Source organism: Petaurus breviceps, unplaced genomic scaffold, assembly GCF_028583685.1.
Source record: "Petaurus breviceps papuanus isolate PSGF00001 unplaced genomic scaffold, PetGlider_PUasm1.0 214, whole genome shotgun sequence".
Lineage (NCBI taxonomy): Eukaryota > Metazoa > Chordata > Mammalia > Diprotodontia > Petauridae > Petaurus > Petaurus breviceps.
The window spans coordinates 7,208,673-7,222,854 of record NW_027185863.1 but is presented as its reverse complement, the minus strand read 5'-3'; the positions used below and the strand labels follow the sequence as shown (position 1 = coordinate 7,222,854).

Genomic DNA, 14,182 nt, shown 5'->3' with positions numbered 1-14,182 from the left:
AAGATACTGTGTTATATAAAGTACTATGTAAGTGGGAGGTATTAGTATAAGTTATTAAGAATTAAATATTTAAGAAACCATTAATATTCATTAAATCAATACTGAGTAAGTTAATTGCTTCTAAAGACCTTCTCTGGTGCCTCTTTTTGTTATGTCAGTAGAGCCCAAGCTCTGGCAGGGTCTACTAAGGATAGAGGCTTTGATTACAATTCCAATAACATGCTGTCTGTTTTCCAAGCTTGGAGAGAAGAGAACTGGTTTTAGGGTAATAATTTTTTTGAGAAAGGGAATGACACGGTCAAATCCACATGACCTTAAAGACCATCTATCAAGAAAGCAGTTGCAATGTGCACCGGTAGAGAGAATGGTCATTCTGATGAAACCCAAGATCTGTAAAACGTTGAAGAGGTATGAGTAATAAATAATAACATGCAGAGAGCTTATTAGAGGATTGATAATATTGTAGAATCTCTATGACTACTAGTCAGACACACACCTAGTGAGAAAAACCACAAACAGGAATTCCTAGATATTAATAAAGTTTTCTCAAAGTGAAATGCTCAGACAAGCTCACGACACATGAGTATAGCTGGGGTACATAGGAGATGAGTGGCTTCTGCTTCAAAAAACTCTTTTCAGAAAAATGGAAGAACAAGCTCTAACCCTGTTTGCAAATTAACATCAACTTTATTCAGAATTAACAATCACATAATTTTAAAATAATTTTCCTGAAAGACTTATACAAAAAGTAACCTTTACAAGTGCCATGAACTCTATTATGTTGGTTGTATCATTCTGTTTGAAAAGGAGAATTCCAATAGGTCCACAATATCTATTTAATTTAAAAAATATTTAAAATATTGTCTATTTGTTTTTCATGATAAACAATGCTATGCTACAGCATCTTATAATTTTCCTTAGCAAAATTTTAGTCACTTTGGCCAATCTTTCCATTTTTACAAATAAGTAACATACACAGAAAATTAAAAATTAATAAACTTGTCTAACTACTTGTAGTGACAAGGGCATTGCATTTAGTTACACCTAAATTGAAGAGAGTTGAATTAAGGTTGATACAAAGAAAGATATGCTCTGGATTTGCTGTCCTCTGGATTTCTTGAAGCATCAGGTGAAGTGTAAAGAGTTCAAACAACTTCTTATTACTCCTGTAAGAAATATTTTTGCATTGAATTAATCATATTTACAAAGTCCATAATGATACAAATAAGTTATCTAATAACACTAAAATAGAAAAATGACATAATTCCCTGAGTTTTTTAATGTACTGCAATAGTGCCATCCAGAAGTATAAAGGACTAATGCATTCTTAGCCTACATATAGAAAAGAAAGTAATACCCAGAATTATAAAGACAACAAAATTCAGTTGAACTCTGAGACACTACGTTTTCAGAAAGAACTTGACAAACTGTGGAGTTTGGGGCAGGGGAAGAAGAGAATGTCCAGAAGACAGCAACCATGGTGAGGGACTTTAATACTATGGTACTGGTTGAATGAACTGGGTATATTTCATCTAAAGAAGAGACGATATGAGGGAATATGACAGTTGTCCTGTTCTATTTGACCTCAGAGGACAGCCTAACATCAGTGGGTAGAAGCTGATGAGGCACTGACGTAAGGAAAAAATTTCACATATTTAGGAAGTAGAATAAGCTGCCTAGGGAGGTAGTGGGCTCCCTTTTACTAATGGTCTTTAAGCAGAGGCTGCATGGACCACTCACTAAGGATAGTGTAAGAAGAATTCCCATACAGGTACAGGTTATCTTTTCTAATTCAAACTCTGTTATTCTGAGGCATGTTTCTACGATACAATTAGAGTCACAGAATTGACTACCAGGTTTTATCTAACTTCTTACATCTAAAGGTATCTAGATGCTTTCAAGTATTCATCACCTCTCCCCTACTCCCTTCTCCTACTAATCTCCCAGGCAATTTCATCTGCAATAAGAAATAGATTTTACATAATTCTGCTTTTCTTGCCACGGTACATTTATTTTATGTGAGAAACAGCAAATGACCTCATGTACCCCTCAATTTAGATAAAAAAGGATTTAATTTGCATCTCTGCAGCTTTAAAAGTTTACTAAAAGAGTATTATATTATTCCCAAACCTTTATTCAAACTTTGTTGTTTATCTGAGTTTGAAATGGGCATGAGCTCCAAAATACAGAATTTACTATTAATGCATACAAAGTCAAGATTTTATACATGAGGAAACTGAGGCACAGAGAGGTTGAGTAACATACCCAACAAAAGGCTAGGAAGCGCTAGTGAGCCCAAGTGAGATATGAACTCTCCACCTGGCCCTCTTTCCAATGCAGCAGGATACCTCCTCTACACCAGAGGTGTCAAAACAAACCAAATTAAATGAAATTAGGAAATTTTAACAAAATAAATAAAAATACAATACACAACACAGGGAATGTTAATTTGTAGTTTTCTAAATCAATATGCAGAAACCAGCAGGGATCATCTACTTCTACTTGAGTTCGACATCACTGCTCTAATTTTACCCTCACCATTAATTAAGAAATGGTAAACAACTTAACCTTTTGAAACCTGTTTCTTCAACTGAAAAAATGGAAATGGTATGATGATATAACTGCCAAGGTATACTATTTATATTTTATGGTAACATATATTATTTATAACTTGTTCTCACTCAGCTAAAACATGAATAAAACTTTATGGTATGGGATACTAAATTCCTATGAGTTTCAAATTTCTATTTCTTTGTTGGCCCATCACTGAGCTGGCCCAAAGATATATATCTTCTGGCCCCAATAACTCTCAAAAAGACTCTTCAAAGTCACAGGTTTGTGGTCCACTTTGATAGTAAAGGAAGTACCCACTGCAACAGAGATACTTTGAATATAAAAATGTTTTCTTAAGAGCATTTTCAGGACCCAGGACTTAAAACTGGAAAGAACTTTCGAGATAAAATCTAACACCTTCATTGCACAGATAAAAGAATAGGACACCCCAAAGGGGAAAGTAACTTGCCCAGTGTAATACAGGCAATAAGAAAAATTACAGTTTCAGGAACAGGTTCTTTGACTACAAATTTAGAGCTATTTCTATTACATTTTACTATCTCTACTGAAACATTTTCTTGTGAGAAAACTAGTGAATAAGCCTAAGTCTGCCTAATTTATCCAACAAGGATGCTAAGAGGTGTAAATAGAAAAACACTAAAGTGAACAAAATCTTTACTTGATTTTGGAGAGTTTCTGTAGTATAATGCTTAGTTTTTCCAATATCTGCAGATCAAGTTTAGGGTGTCGGAGCAACACAGAACAGGTACGAAAAAATAATACATTGCTACAGGCTTCCAGGAAAGGCTGCAAGAATCCTATAAAAAAAAAAAAAAGAATTGTGTTAATATGGGAGAACAAGAAAAAATGGAAACAACATATTTAAAATTCTACAATAACATGGGATCATAGGATTTAGAGAAAGAAGAACCCAATAAAATCAATCTAGCCCAGCTTTTTTATTTTACAAATGAGGAAACTAAAGCCCAGAGAGGTTCAGTGACCTAACCAAGTAAATCAAGTAATAAGTAGCAAAGCTGAGGTTTGAACTCATATTCAATGACCCTAAATCCAATGTGTTTGCCACTAAATCATGCTGACTCTAAAACAATATCATTACATTTTAAATGAAAGTACCACTTGCCTTTCAATAAGTGATACAAAAATCAAGGTTTTCTGAGAGGGAAAAGGACAAAAAGCTTCTACTTCAATTAACCTAAGCCAATAAACTGAATTTCCCTTGTGAGTGCTATGAAATTTCCTTAAGAATAAATTTAAAGGATTAGAGAAAACTTAGTAAGGAACTTGAATCACTTCACAATTTTTCCAAGTACTACTTACAAAATAACTTATTACTGGTTGAAATCTCTTCTCTTTCTAAAAATCCAAAGTTCCTTTATTAATAAACTGAACAACAAAATCTCTAAAATGGTTTCCATTAGAAAAAAAAAAGTAAAACAAGCAGCATTTTAAGAATACTGATATTTCCATAATAACAGCAAAAGCCTAAAGACTTGGGACTTATCTTTTAGAAGTTAAGTTTCTATACTTCAGTTTCTGATAAAATAAAAATGATAATTTGCTTACTATCTGTTGCACAAGAAAGTCTCAAAATCATTCATTTCAAGACAGTATACACAGGGTGCTATTTGAAACTGGACACGTTCCTCAACAGTAAGCGTCATTTCCAGTCAAGCTGAAGAAAAGCAAATGACTCAAGAAAATATATTAAAAGGCTATAAAAATTGTATTCATAGGGATGATGAAGAGAGAAAAATTAATAGTCATATTTCCCTAGCCTGTTTAAAAAATGCAATCTTCTAAATATTCTAAAACAACTTTTTACCTAACTCAAATATCTTTATTTAGATGTTAATAAGTTAACCATTATCTAGGCCAAGGGTAATCCTTACCTCCATCAAATATATGTTTTTATCCCAGTGTGTACATGAGGATGGCTATACTTTACATAGGTAGATGTCCATGCCTCTCCTGGTGACATCTATATTAATGAATGTCAACGAGCCAATCAAGACTGGCTGTTAGGCACCTCCAATCCTGGATATTTTCCCTTGTCTGGATCTTCCCAACACTGCTGTCTTGGTTCCATACCTACCTGACTAGCTCTTTTCAGTCTCCTTGGCTGTCTCATCATCTACATTATATTCCCTAACTGTGGATATGCCCCAAGATTCAGTCCTGGGCTCCTTTCTCTTCTTCCCTGACATCAGCAAACACAGGCTTAATTATTACCTCTATCTAGATGACTAAACACAAACACACCCAACACACAGAGACACACAACTCTTCATGACCCCGAGGACCATACTGTCCATGGGGTCTTCTTGGCAAGGATGTTGGAGTGTTTGCCATTTCCTCCTCTGGTGAATTAAGGCAAAGAGGTTAAGTGATTTTCCCAGGGTCACACAGCTAGTAAGTCTGTGAGGCCAGATTTGAACTAATGTCTTGCTGACTCCAGGCCCAATGCTAGCCCCAGTCTCTCCTCCCAACTTTAGTCCCACAATCCTAACTGCCCCTAAACCCTCCCATGTCTCAAACTTCCCTGTTTCTTGTCAAAGGCACAACCATCCATTGAGTGTCTCAGATTGATATTCTCAGCATTATCCTGGGCTCTCGATTCTCCCTCAGGCAGTTGCCAAATCTTGTCATTTCTACCTTCAGAAACATCTCCAGAATCCAAGCTCTTTTCTCCAAGTCACAAAGCTACCACACCTCAGTTCAGTGCTATTCAACACTTCCCACCCAAGTTAATTTAACAGCCTTGTAATTCCTCAGATCTCACAATATTCTACTCCATTCTACATACAGTTTGCCAAAGTAATTTTACATAAGCCCAGATTTGACTGTGTGAATCTTCTACTCAACCAACTCCATTGGTTTCAGATTGCCTTTGGGATAAAATAGACTTTTCTGTTTAGATTTTAAAGCTCTACACAAACTGGCCCCAAGCTATCTTTCCAGGTTCACTGGACATTCCTCCCTGCCCCCCTCTTCCTGTCTCTCTGTCTCCATGTCTCTGTACTAGCTGTCCCTCATGCCCTTGAAGATGCACCTCAGGCACCAGCTTCAACTGATGCTCTTAGCGTCCTCCCACACAAACTACTTTAACTATTTAGTGTGTATGTGTGTCTGAGTGTATGTCAATGTGTTTATTAACTTCATATTTATGCTATGTTTTTATGTGTACTTCATTTCCTCCATTTGAATGTAAACCCATTATGAGTTGAGACCATGTCATTCTTTGTCCTTCCATTTTCAGTGCCTGCAAGAATGCCCAATATATAGAAGGCATTTTTGTTTGATAGATATGAAATAATTGAGAAAGGAGGGGACATTAACCTGTGGGAAGAATCAGGAAGGGCTTCCAACAGAAGGTACATCAGTAAGTCAATAAACATTTATGAAGTACCACTTATGTCTTCAGAAACTATCCTAAGTGCAAGGGAGGCCAAAAACAATCCCTGCCCTTGAAGAGCTCACAATCTAATGGGGGTGTATGTACAAACAAGTTATATACAGGATAAAATAAAAATAATCAATAGGCATTAGAAAGGGTTGAGAAAAGCTTCTTGTGGAAGGTGAAATTTTATTTGGGACCTGAAGTCATGATGCCAAGAAGAAAAAGGAGAGAATTCCATACACAGGGGTACAGCCAGCAAAACTGCCTGGAGTTGAGAGTGTTTATGAGGAATGACAAGGAAGCTAGTGTCACAGTGTGGGGTATAAGGTGTAAGAAGACTGGAGGGCCCAGGATGAAAGTTATCAAAGGCTTTGAATGCCAAACGGAAGATTTTAAATTCAATCCTAGAGTAACAGGGAGCCAGCAGAGTTAACTGAGTAGGAGGGTAACATGGTCAGACCTGCACTTTAGGAGAATCACTTTTACAGATGAGTAGAGGATAGGCCTGGAATGGGGGACCTATGATGGTCAAACCAATCAGCTGTCTACTGCAACAATCCAGGCATGAGGTGAGAAGGGCCTGCACCAGAGTGACAGAACATAAAAAGATACCTGAAGCACACAAAGAATTTAAGAGGTTAAAGTGAGGAGGATTCTAGGAAAGGAGGTCAAGTCAAGGAGCAGTTATGTTTTAACTTTGAGTACAATGTGAGACAGTGGTGCGGCATGGGGGGGAGAAGAAATGACCAATATTTAACAGTTTTTCTGGAATATCTGGTTTATTTTATAAATCTTGACTTTCAGCAAATGTGAATTAAGATATATACTCAGTAAAGAAATGGGTTTTTTGTTGAAGTAGAGGCAAGATGGCAGAGTAGAAGCACAAATTTGGCAAAAGCTCCTGCTCCAATCACTTCCAATACATGTAAAAATATGACTCTAAAAAAACTTTAGAGCTACAGAACCCACAAAGTGACAGAGAGAAACACATCTCCTGCTGAAGGCAGCCCAGTAGACCTACAGGAAGGGTCTACCACACGGAGCTGGGAGCCAAGCTCAGTCCCACCTGAGCTGTGTGGTTCCAGTCCCAGGGTGGCCTCGACCAGTGGTGGCCAGAGCAGACTTCAGGACAGTGAATCACCAGCAGCTGTGGTGGTTTCCAGACTTCTCAACCCATAAACATCAAAGACAAAGTAAAAGGTCAGTGTGGAACTCTGTTGGAACAGGGGAGGATGGAAGAGTAGGGTCTAACCCCTCCCCCTGGGCTATAATGGGAATGTAAATTTTTAAAGATCTTCCCTGCCCCTAGGCTGAAGTGCACCTGGAGCCTGGGGTGGGAGGCTTGTTTTTCAGTAGATACTTCTTGATTGGCCAGTGAGTCAATAAGGTTGTTACATTCTCTGAGTCAGGAGAAGGCTATATAAGTCCTGATGTGTAGCTTCGTTTTGGGGGCTCACTTTGAGAAGTGTTCTGTGATTTGATCAGATGAAACTCTGGGAAGCCATTGGTGAGAGCCGCCCCCCTCAGCTTTGAAAAACCCAGATGTTGATTTGGTATGGATGTAATGGTTGGACAGTTTGGAAACTGTCTACTTGATCTGTTTCTCTGTCTTGATAATTCTGTCTGTATATTCTGAAGTTCGGGGTGCTGACCTTTTTCCCCTGAACTAGGTGAACGATACATGTTTGACTAATTAAAGTAAGCTTGTTAACCCCTTTTGAGTTGCTTTCCTTTATCAAAGAACCTGTGTTGGCAGGCACCCTGGGGACGCTGGGGTGCTTGGGGCTACATGGGGCGAGAAGCAGGGGAGGTGCCTGGCATGGCTGCCTCAGAAGCTTCTGGCCTACACATGTAGGGGGACCAAATGACCATTCAAAGGGTAATTGCTTTTGCTTTAACCTGCTTAGATCTGGATTGCAATCATGGTTGATGGTCCTGGGGTACGTGGCCAGTGAGCCTGAGTATATGGGGGCTGAAGAGAGGGCGCCCAACTAATAGCTCCAGCAGCTGCAAAAACCCCAGCAATGTGGGACACAGCTCTCTCTCCATGCTGGAAGCAGAGTTCTACCATGGCAAAGAGCTCTAAAGTAAAGTAACTGACTGGCAATATGAGCAAGCCGAAGAAGCATAAACAGACCATAGAATCCTTTTTGAGGGATAAAAAGGATCAAGGCATGCAGCAGGAGGAAGACAACAAAGTCAGAACTCCTGTGTCAAAAGTCTCCAAGAAAAATATGAACTGGTTACAGGGCATGGAGGAGCTCAAGAAGGATTCTGAAAATCAAATAAGAGAAGTGGAGGAAAAATTGGGAAGAGAAATGAGAAAGATGTAAGAAAATCATGAAAAGCAAGTCAACATCCTGCTAAGGGAGACCCAAAAATACACTGAAGAAAATAATACCTTAAAAAATAGACTAACTCCAGGGTGGCCAGGTAGCACAGTGATTAAGACCACCGGCTCCAGTGTTGGGATGACCTGGGGATCAAATCCGGGCTCAGACACTTATTACCCCCCCAGAAACACCTGGCCGTGTAACCTTGAGCAAGTTACTTAACCCCGATTGCTTAGGGGCGGCCAGGTGGCTCAGCAAGTAAGAGCACCAGCTCCAGTGTTGGGATGACCTGGGGATCAAATCCGGGCTCAGATACTCAGCACCACACCCAGAAATAACTGGCCGTGTAACCTTAAGCAAATTACTTAACCCCGACTGCTTAAAAAAAATATAAAATAGACTAACTCAAATGGTAAAAGAGGCTCAAAAATCCAGTGTGGAAAATAATGCCTTAAAAAGTCAAATTTGCCAGACTGAAAAGGAATTTCAAAAATTCACTGAAGAAAATAACTCCAAAATTATATTGGAGCAATTGGAAGCTAATGACTTTATGAGAAATCAACATACTATAAAACAGATTCAAACAAATGAAAAAATAGAAGGAATATGAAATACCTCATTGGAAAAACCACTGACCTGGAAAATAGATCCAGGAGAGATCATTTAAAAATTATTGGGCTACCTGAAAGCCATGATTAAAAAAAAAAGAGCCTAGACACCACCTTTCAAGAAATTATCAAGCAAAATTGCCCTGATATTCTAGAACCAGAGGGCAAAATAGAAACTGAAAGAATTCACTGATTACCTCTTGAAAAAGATCCCCAAAAGAAAAATCCTAGGAATATTATAGCCAAATTCCAGAGTTCCCAGGTCAAGGAAAAAATATTGCAAGCAGGCAGGAAGAAACAATTTGAGTATTGTGGAAACACAATCAGGATAACACAAGACCTAGCAGCTTCTACATTAAGGGATGGAAGGTCTTGGAATATGATATTCTGGAGGTCAAAGGATCTAGAACTAAAACCAAGAATCACCTACCCAGAAAAACTGAGTATAATGCTAGTCATTCAATGAAATAGAGGATTTTTCAAGCATTCTTGATGAAAAAAACCAGAGCTGAACAGAAAATTTGACTTTCAAATACAAGAAGCAAGAGAAGTATGAGAAGGTAAACAGGAAAAAGAAATCATAAGGAAGTTACTGAAGTTGAACTATTTACATTCCTACATGGAAAAATGATAATTGTAACTCATGAGACTTTTCTCAGTATGAGGATAGCTGAAGGGAATATATTATGTATATATACATATGTATACATATATATGTATATATAGGAGGATGTGTGTGTATATAAATATATACGTGAGTGTAAGCATTTGTATGTTCATGTGTACATAGAGGCCTCAGGATGAGTTGAATATGATGGGAAGATATCTAAAACATAGAGGGCTCAGGATAAGTTGAATATGAAGGGATGATATCTAAAAAATAAAATGAAGAGGTGAGAGAGGAATTTATTGGGAGGAGAAAGGGAGAAATAGATTAGGTTAAATTATCTCTATAAAAGAGGCAAGAGATAACTGTTACAATGGAGGGGAAGAGTAGGAAGGTGAAAGGGAATGGGTCAACCTTATTCCCATTGAATTTGGCTGAAGGAGAGAATAACATATACACTCAATTGGGTACCTTACCCTACAGGAAAATAGTGGGGTAGGGGATAGGAGGGGTGAGGATAAAAGGGAGGGCAGATTGGGGGAGAGGGTAATTAGAAGCAAACATTTTTGAAAAGGGAGAAAATAGAATATGTGGGGGGCAGGATAGGATGAAGGGAAATATAGCTAGTCTTTCATAATATAACTACTATGGAAATGATTTGTGTAACTACACATGTATAACCTATATTGAATTGCTTATCTTCCCAGTGGGGGTGAGTGAGGAGAGAAGGAAAAAAATCTGGAGCTCAAAGTTTTAAAAACAAATGTTTAAAAAAAAATTGTTTTTTTACATGCAACTGGGAAATAAGATATACAGGCACTGGGGTACAGAAATCCATCTTGCCCTACTAGAAACTTAGGGGGGTAATGAGGGAGGATATAAGAGAGAACAGATTGGGAGAAGAGGTATTCAGTAGGCTTGCTACTTTGGATGGGGAGGTAGGGGAAAGATGGGGAGAAAAAAATTGTATTTCAAAATCTCATGGAAATGAATGCTGAAAACTAAAAATAAATAGTTTTAAAAAGAAATGGGCTTTTTGTTTGCTCATGGTCTTTGATCAGATTAAGAGAGTTGATGTCTTGTATATCAATAAATGAATACCAAATTAAACATCAGAAAGTACATCAACTATAGAGTATATTCATAAAGACTAGGTATATTTAAAACTTTAGTAAATCAAGTTGCAGCATGTATAACCTATATCTAATTGCTTACTGTCCTAGAGAGGGGGGAAGGGAAAGAGAAAAGAATTTACAACTCAAAACTTTAAGTAAGGGGCGGGTAGGTGGTACAGTGAATAGAGCACCAGCCCTGGAGTCAGGAGGACCTGAGTTCAAATCCAGCCTCAGACACTTAACACTTGGGCAAATCATTTAACCCCAGTTGCCCTGCCTCCCCCCCCCTCCAAAAAAAACAAAAACAAAAAAAAAAACCAAATCAAACTTTAAACAAAAATGTTTAGATAATCAGGTTCAGGTTCTGTAGGGGAATTAGGGAAATGGATGAATATTTACAAAATACAAGTTGCCCAGATTAACTGAAGAGGAAGTAAATTACTTAAATAACCCCAATTCAGAAAAAAGAAATTGAACAAGCCATCAGTCTCCTCCCTAGGAAAAAATCTCCAGGGCCAGATGGATTTACTAGTGAATTCTATCAAACATTTAAAGAACAATGGATTCCAATACTCTACAAACTATTTGGGAAAATTAGTGAAGAAGGAGTCCTACCAAATTCTTTTTATGACAAATATAGTACTGATACCTAAATCAGGAAGAGATAAAACAGAGAAAGGAAATTACAGACCAATCTCCCTCATGAATATAGATGCAAAAATTCTAACTAAAAAGACTACATCAACTTATCTCAAGAATAATACACTTTGATCATGTAGGATTTATTCCAGGAATGCAAGGATGGTTTAACATTAGGAAAACCATCAATATAATTGATCATATCAACAATAAAGCTAGCAGAAACCACATGATCATCTCAATAGATGCAGAAAAGGCTTTTGACAAAATACAACATCCATTCCTATTAAAAACATTAGAAAGTATAGCAATAAATGGAGCCTTCCTTAAAATAATAGGTAGCATCTATTTAAAGCCATCAGCAAGTATTATATGTAAAGGGGAGAAGCAGAAGCATTTCCCATAAGATCAGGGGTGAAACAAGGATGTCCACTATCACCCCTCTTATTCAATCTGGTACTAGAAATGTTAGCAGTACCAATTAGAGAAGAAAAAGAAATCAAAGGAATCAAATTAGGCAAAGAAGAGACCAAGCTATCACTCTTTGCAGATGATATGATGATATACTTAAGAGAATCCTAGAGAATCAAGTAAAAAACTACTTGAGACAATAAATAAGTTTGGCAAACTTGCAGGATATAAAATAAACCCACATAAATCCTCGGCATTCCTATATATTTCCAATGAAATTCAACAGCAAGAGATAGAAAGAGAAATCCCATTTAAAGTTACTGTAGACATTATAAAATAGTTGGGAATCTATCTGCCAAAACAAATCCAGGACCTATATGACCACAACTACAAAACACTTTTCACACAAATAAAGTCAGATCTAACTAATTGGAAAAATATCAATTGCTCGTGGCTGGGTCAAGCTAATATAATAAAAATGACAATTTTACCTAAATTAAATGATATATTTAGTGCCATACCAATTAATTTACCAAAAAACTACTTTATAGAGCTAGAAAAAATAGTAACAAAATTCATCTGGAAGAATAAACAGTCCAGAATATCAAGGGAATTAATGAAAAGAAATGCTAGGGAAGGTGGACTAGCTATACCAGATTTCAATCTGTATTATAAAGCAGCAGTCATCAAAACTATTTGGTACTGGCTGAGGAATAGAGGGCAGATTAGGCTCTTCAATAATAGATTAGGCACATGAGATTCAGCAGTCAACCACTATAGTAATCTATTGTTTGATAAATCCCAAGACCCTAGTTTTTGGGATAAGAACTCACTATTTGACAAAAACTGCTGGCAAAACTAGAATATAGTATGGCAGAAACTGGGCATCGACCATTATCTAACACCATATACCAAAATCAAGTCTAAATGGGTGCATGATCTAAGTATAAAGGTTAATACTGTAAGCAGTCTCAGAAAACAAGGAATAGTTTACCTGTCAGATTTGTGGAGAGGGAAAGACTTTATGACAAACAAGAATTAGAGAACATTATAAAATGTAAAATGGATTAATTTTGACTACATGAAATTGAAAAGTTTCTGTACAAACAAAGCTAATGTAACCAAGATTAAGAGGGAGGTGGTAAACTGGGAAAGAATCTTTACAACCTATGTCTCTGACAAAGGACTCATTTCTAAAATATACAGAGAATTGAGTCAAATTTATAAGAATACAAGTCATTCCCCAATTGATAAATGGTCAAAGGACATGAATAGGCAGTTTTCAGAGAAAGAAATTAAAGATATCTATAAGCATATGAAGAAATGCTCTAAATCACTATTGATTAGAGAAATGCAAATCAAAACAACTCTGAGGTACCACATCTCACCAGTCAGATTGGCTAAGATGACAAAACAGGAAAATGACAAATGCTGGAGAGGCTGTGGGCAAATTAGAACACTAACACATTGCTGTGGGAGTTGTGAACTGATCCAGCCTTTCTGGAGAGCAATCTGGAATTATGCCCAAAGAGCTATAAACACTTTCATATCCTTTGATCCAGCAATACCATTCCTAGGGTTATATACCAAAGAGATCATAGAAGTGGGAGGAAGACCCATATGTACAAAAATGTTTATAGCAGCTCTTTTTGTGGTGGCAAGGAATTGGAAATTAAGGGGGTGCCCATCAATTGGGGAATGGCTGAACAAGTTGTGGTATATGCATGTTATGGAATACTATTGTGCTATAACAAACGAGGAGCAGACGATCTTCATATTTACCTGGAGAGGCTTATAGGAAATGATGCTGAGTGAGAAGAGTAGAACCAGGAGAAATTTGTACCCACTTACAGACACAACGTATGTGTGAGGAGCAACTTTGATAGACTGGACTCTTCTCAGCAATGCAGTGATATAAGACAATCCCAAAAGACTCATGATGGAGAGAAATGTGTGCATCCAGAGAAAGAACTAGAAAGAACTGAGTTTCTATCCAGATGGAAGCAAAATACCTGATCTTTTTCCTTTTCTTATTTGGTTTTATGTCCTCTTAAGCATTTTTCATTCCACCTGATACAATCCATCTTTATAACCTGACTAATATATAATGTGAAAGTATTTGCAGATCCTATACTTGACTATATGTCGCCATGGTGGGGCGGGGAGGGATGCGGACAAAATGTGAAGCTCAAGGACTTGTGATATTGAATCCTATAAACTAAAAGGAAATAAACTAATCAAAAAAATAAAAAATTAAAACAAAAAAACAAATCAAACTTTAAACAAAAATGTTTAGATAATCAGGTTCAGGTTCTTTAGATATAACATGTAAACAGTATTTAAAAATAAATGTGTTAAAGCTTGAAACAACTATTCAATGATAAATTTCTATTTCAAATTCTATAAAAAATGAAAAATCATTGCTGCAGATCAGGAGTTGAACAGGGTTCTATAACCAGCAAAACCAAAACCAATGTGAAAAGAAAATTCACTTG

The 14,182-nt window shown here is 37.1% G+C and overlaps 1 protein-coding gene across 16 annotated transcripts in view; it reads right to left on the bottom strand.

Annotated features, from left to right (window-relative positions):
* Positions 1-667: 667 nt before the first annotated feature.
* Positions 668-14,182, bottom strand: part of CCDC138 (coiled-coil domain containing 138) — a 90,942-nt gene continuing 77,427 nt past the window's right edge. For all 16 annotated transcript variants that reach the window (XM_069094025.1, XM_069094024.1, XM_069094018.1 and 13 more), the window contains 2 exons: positions 3,233-3,371; positions 668-1,166 (listed from right to left, as the gene is read on the bottom strand). In XM_069094025.1, coding sequence (XP_068950126.1) covers positions 1,004-1,166; positions 3,233-3,371 — 302 coding nt within the window. In that variant the 3' untranslated portion in view covers positions 668-1,003. The remainder of the gene's footprint in view (positions 1,167-3,232; positions 3,372-14,182) is intronic.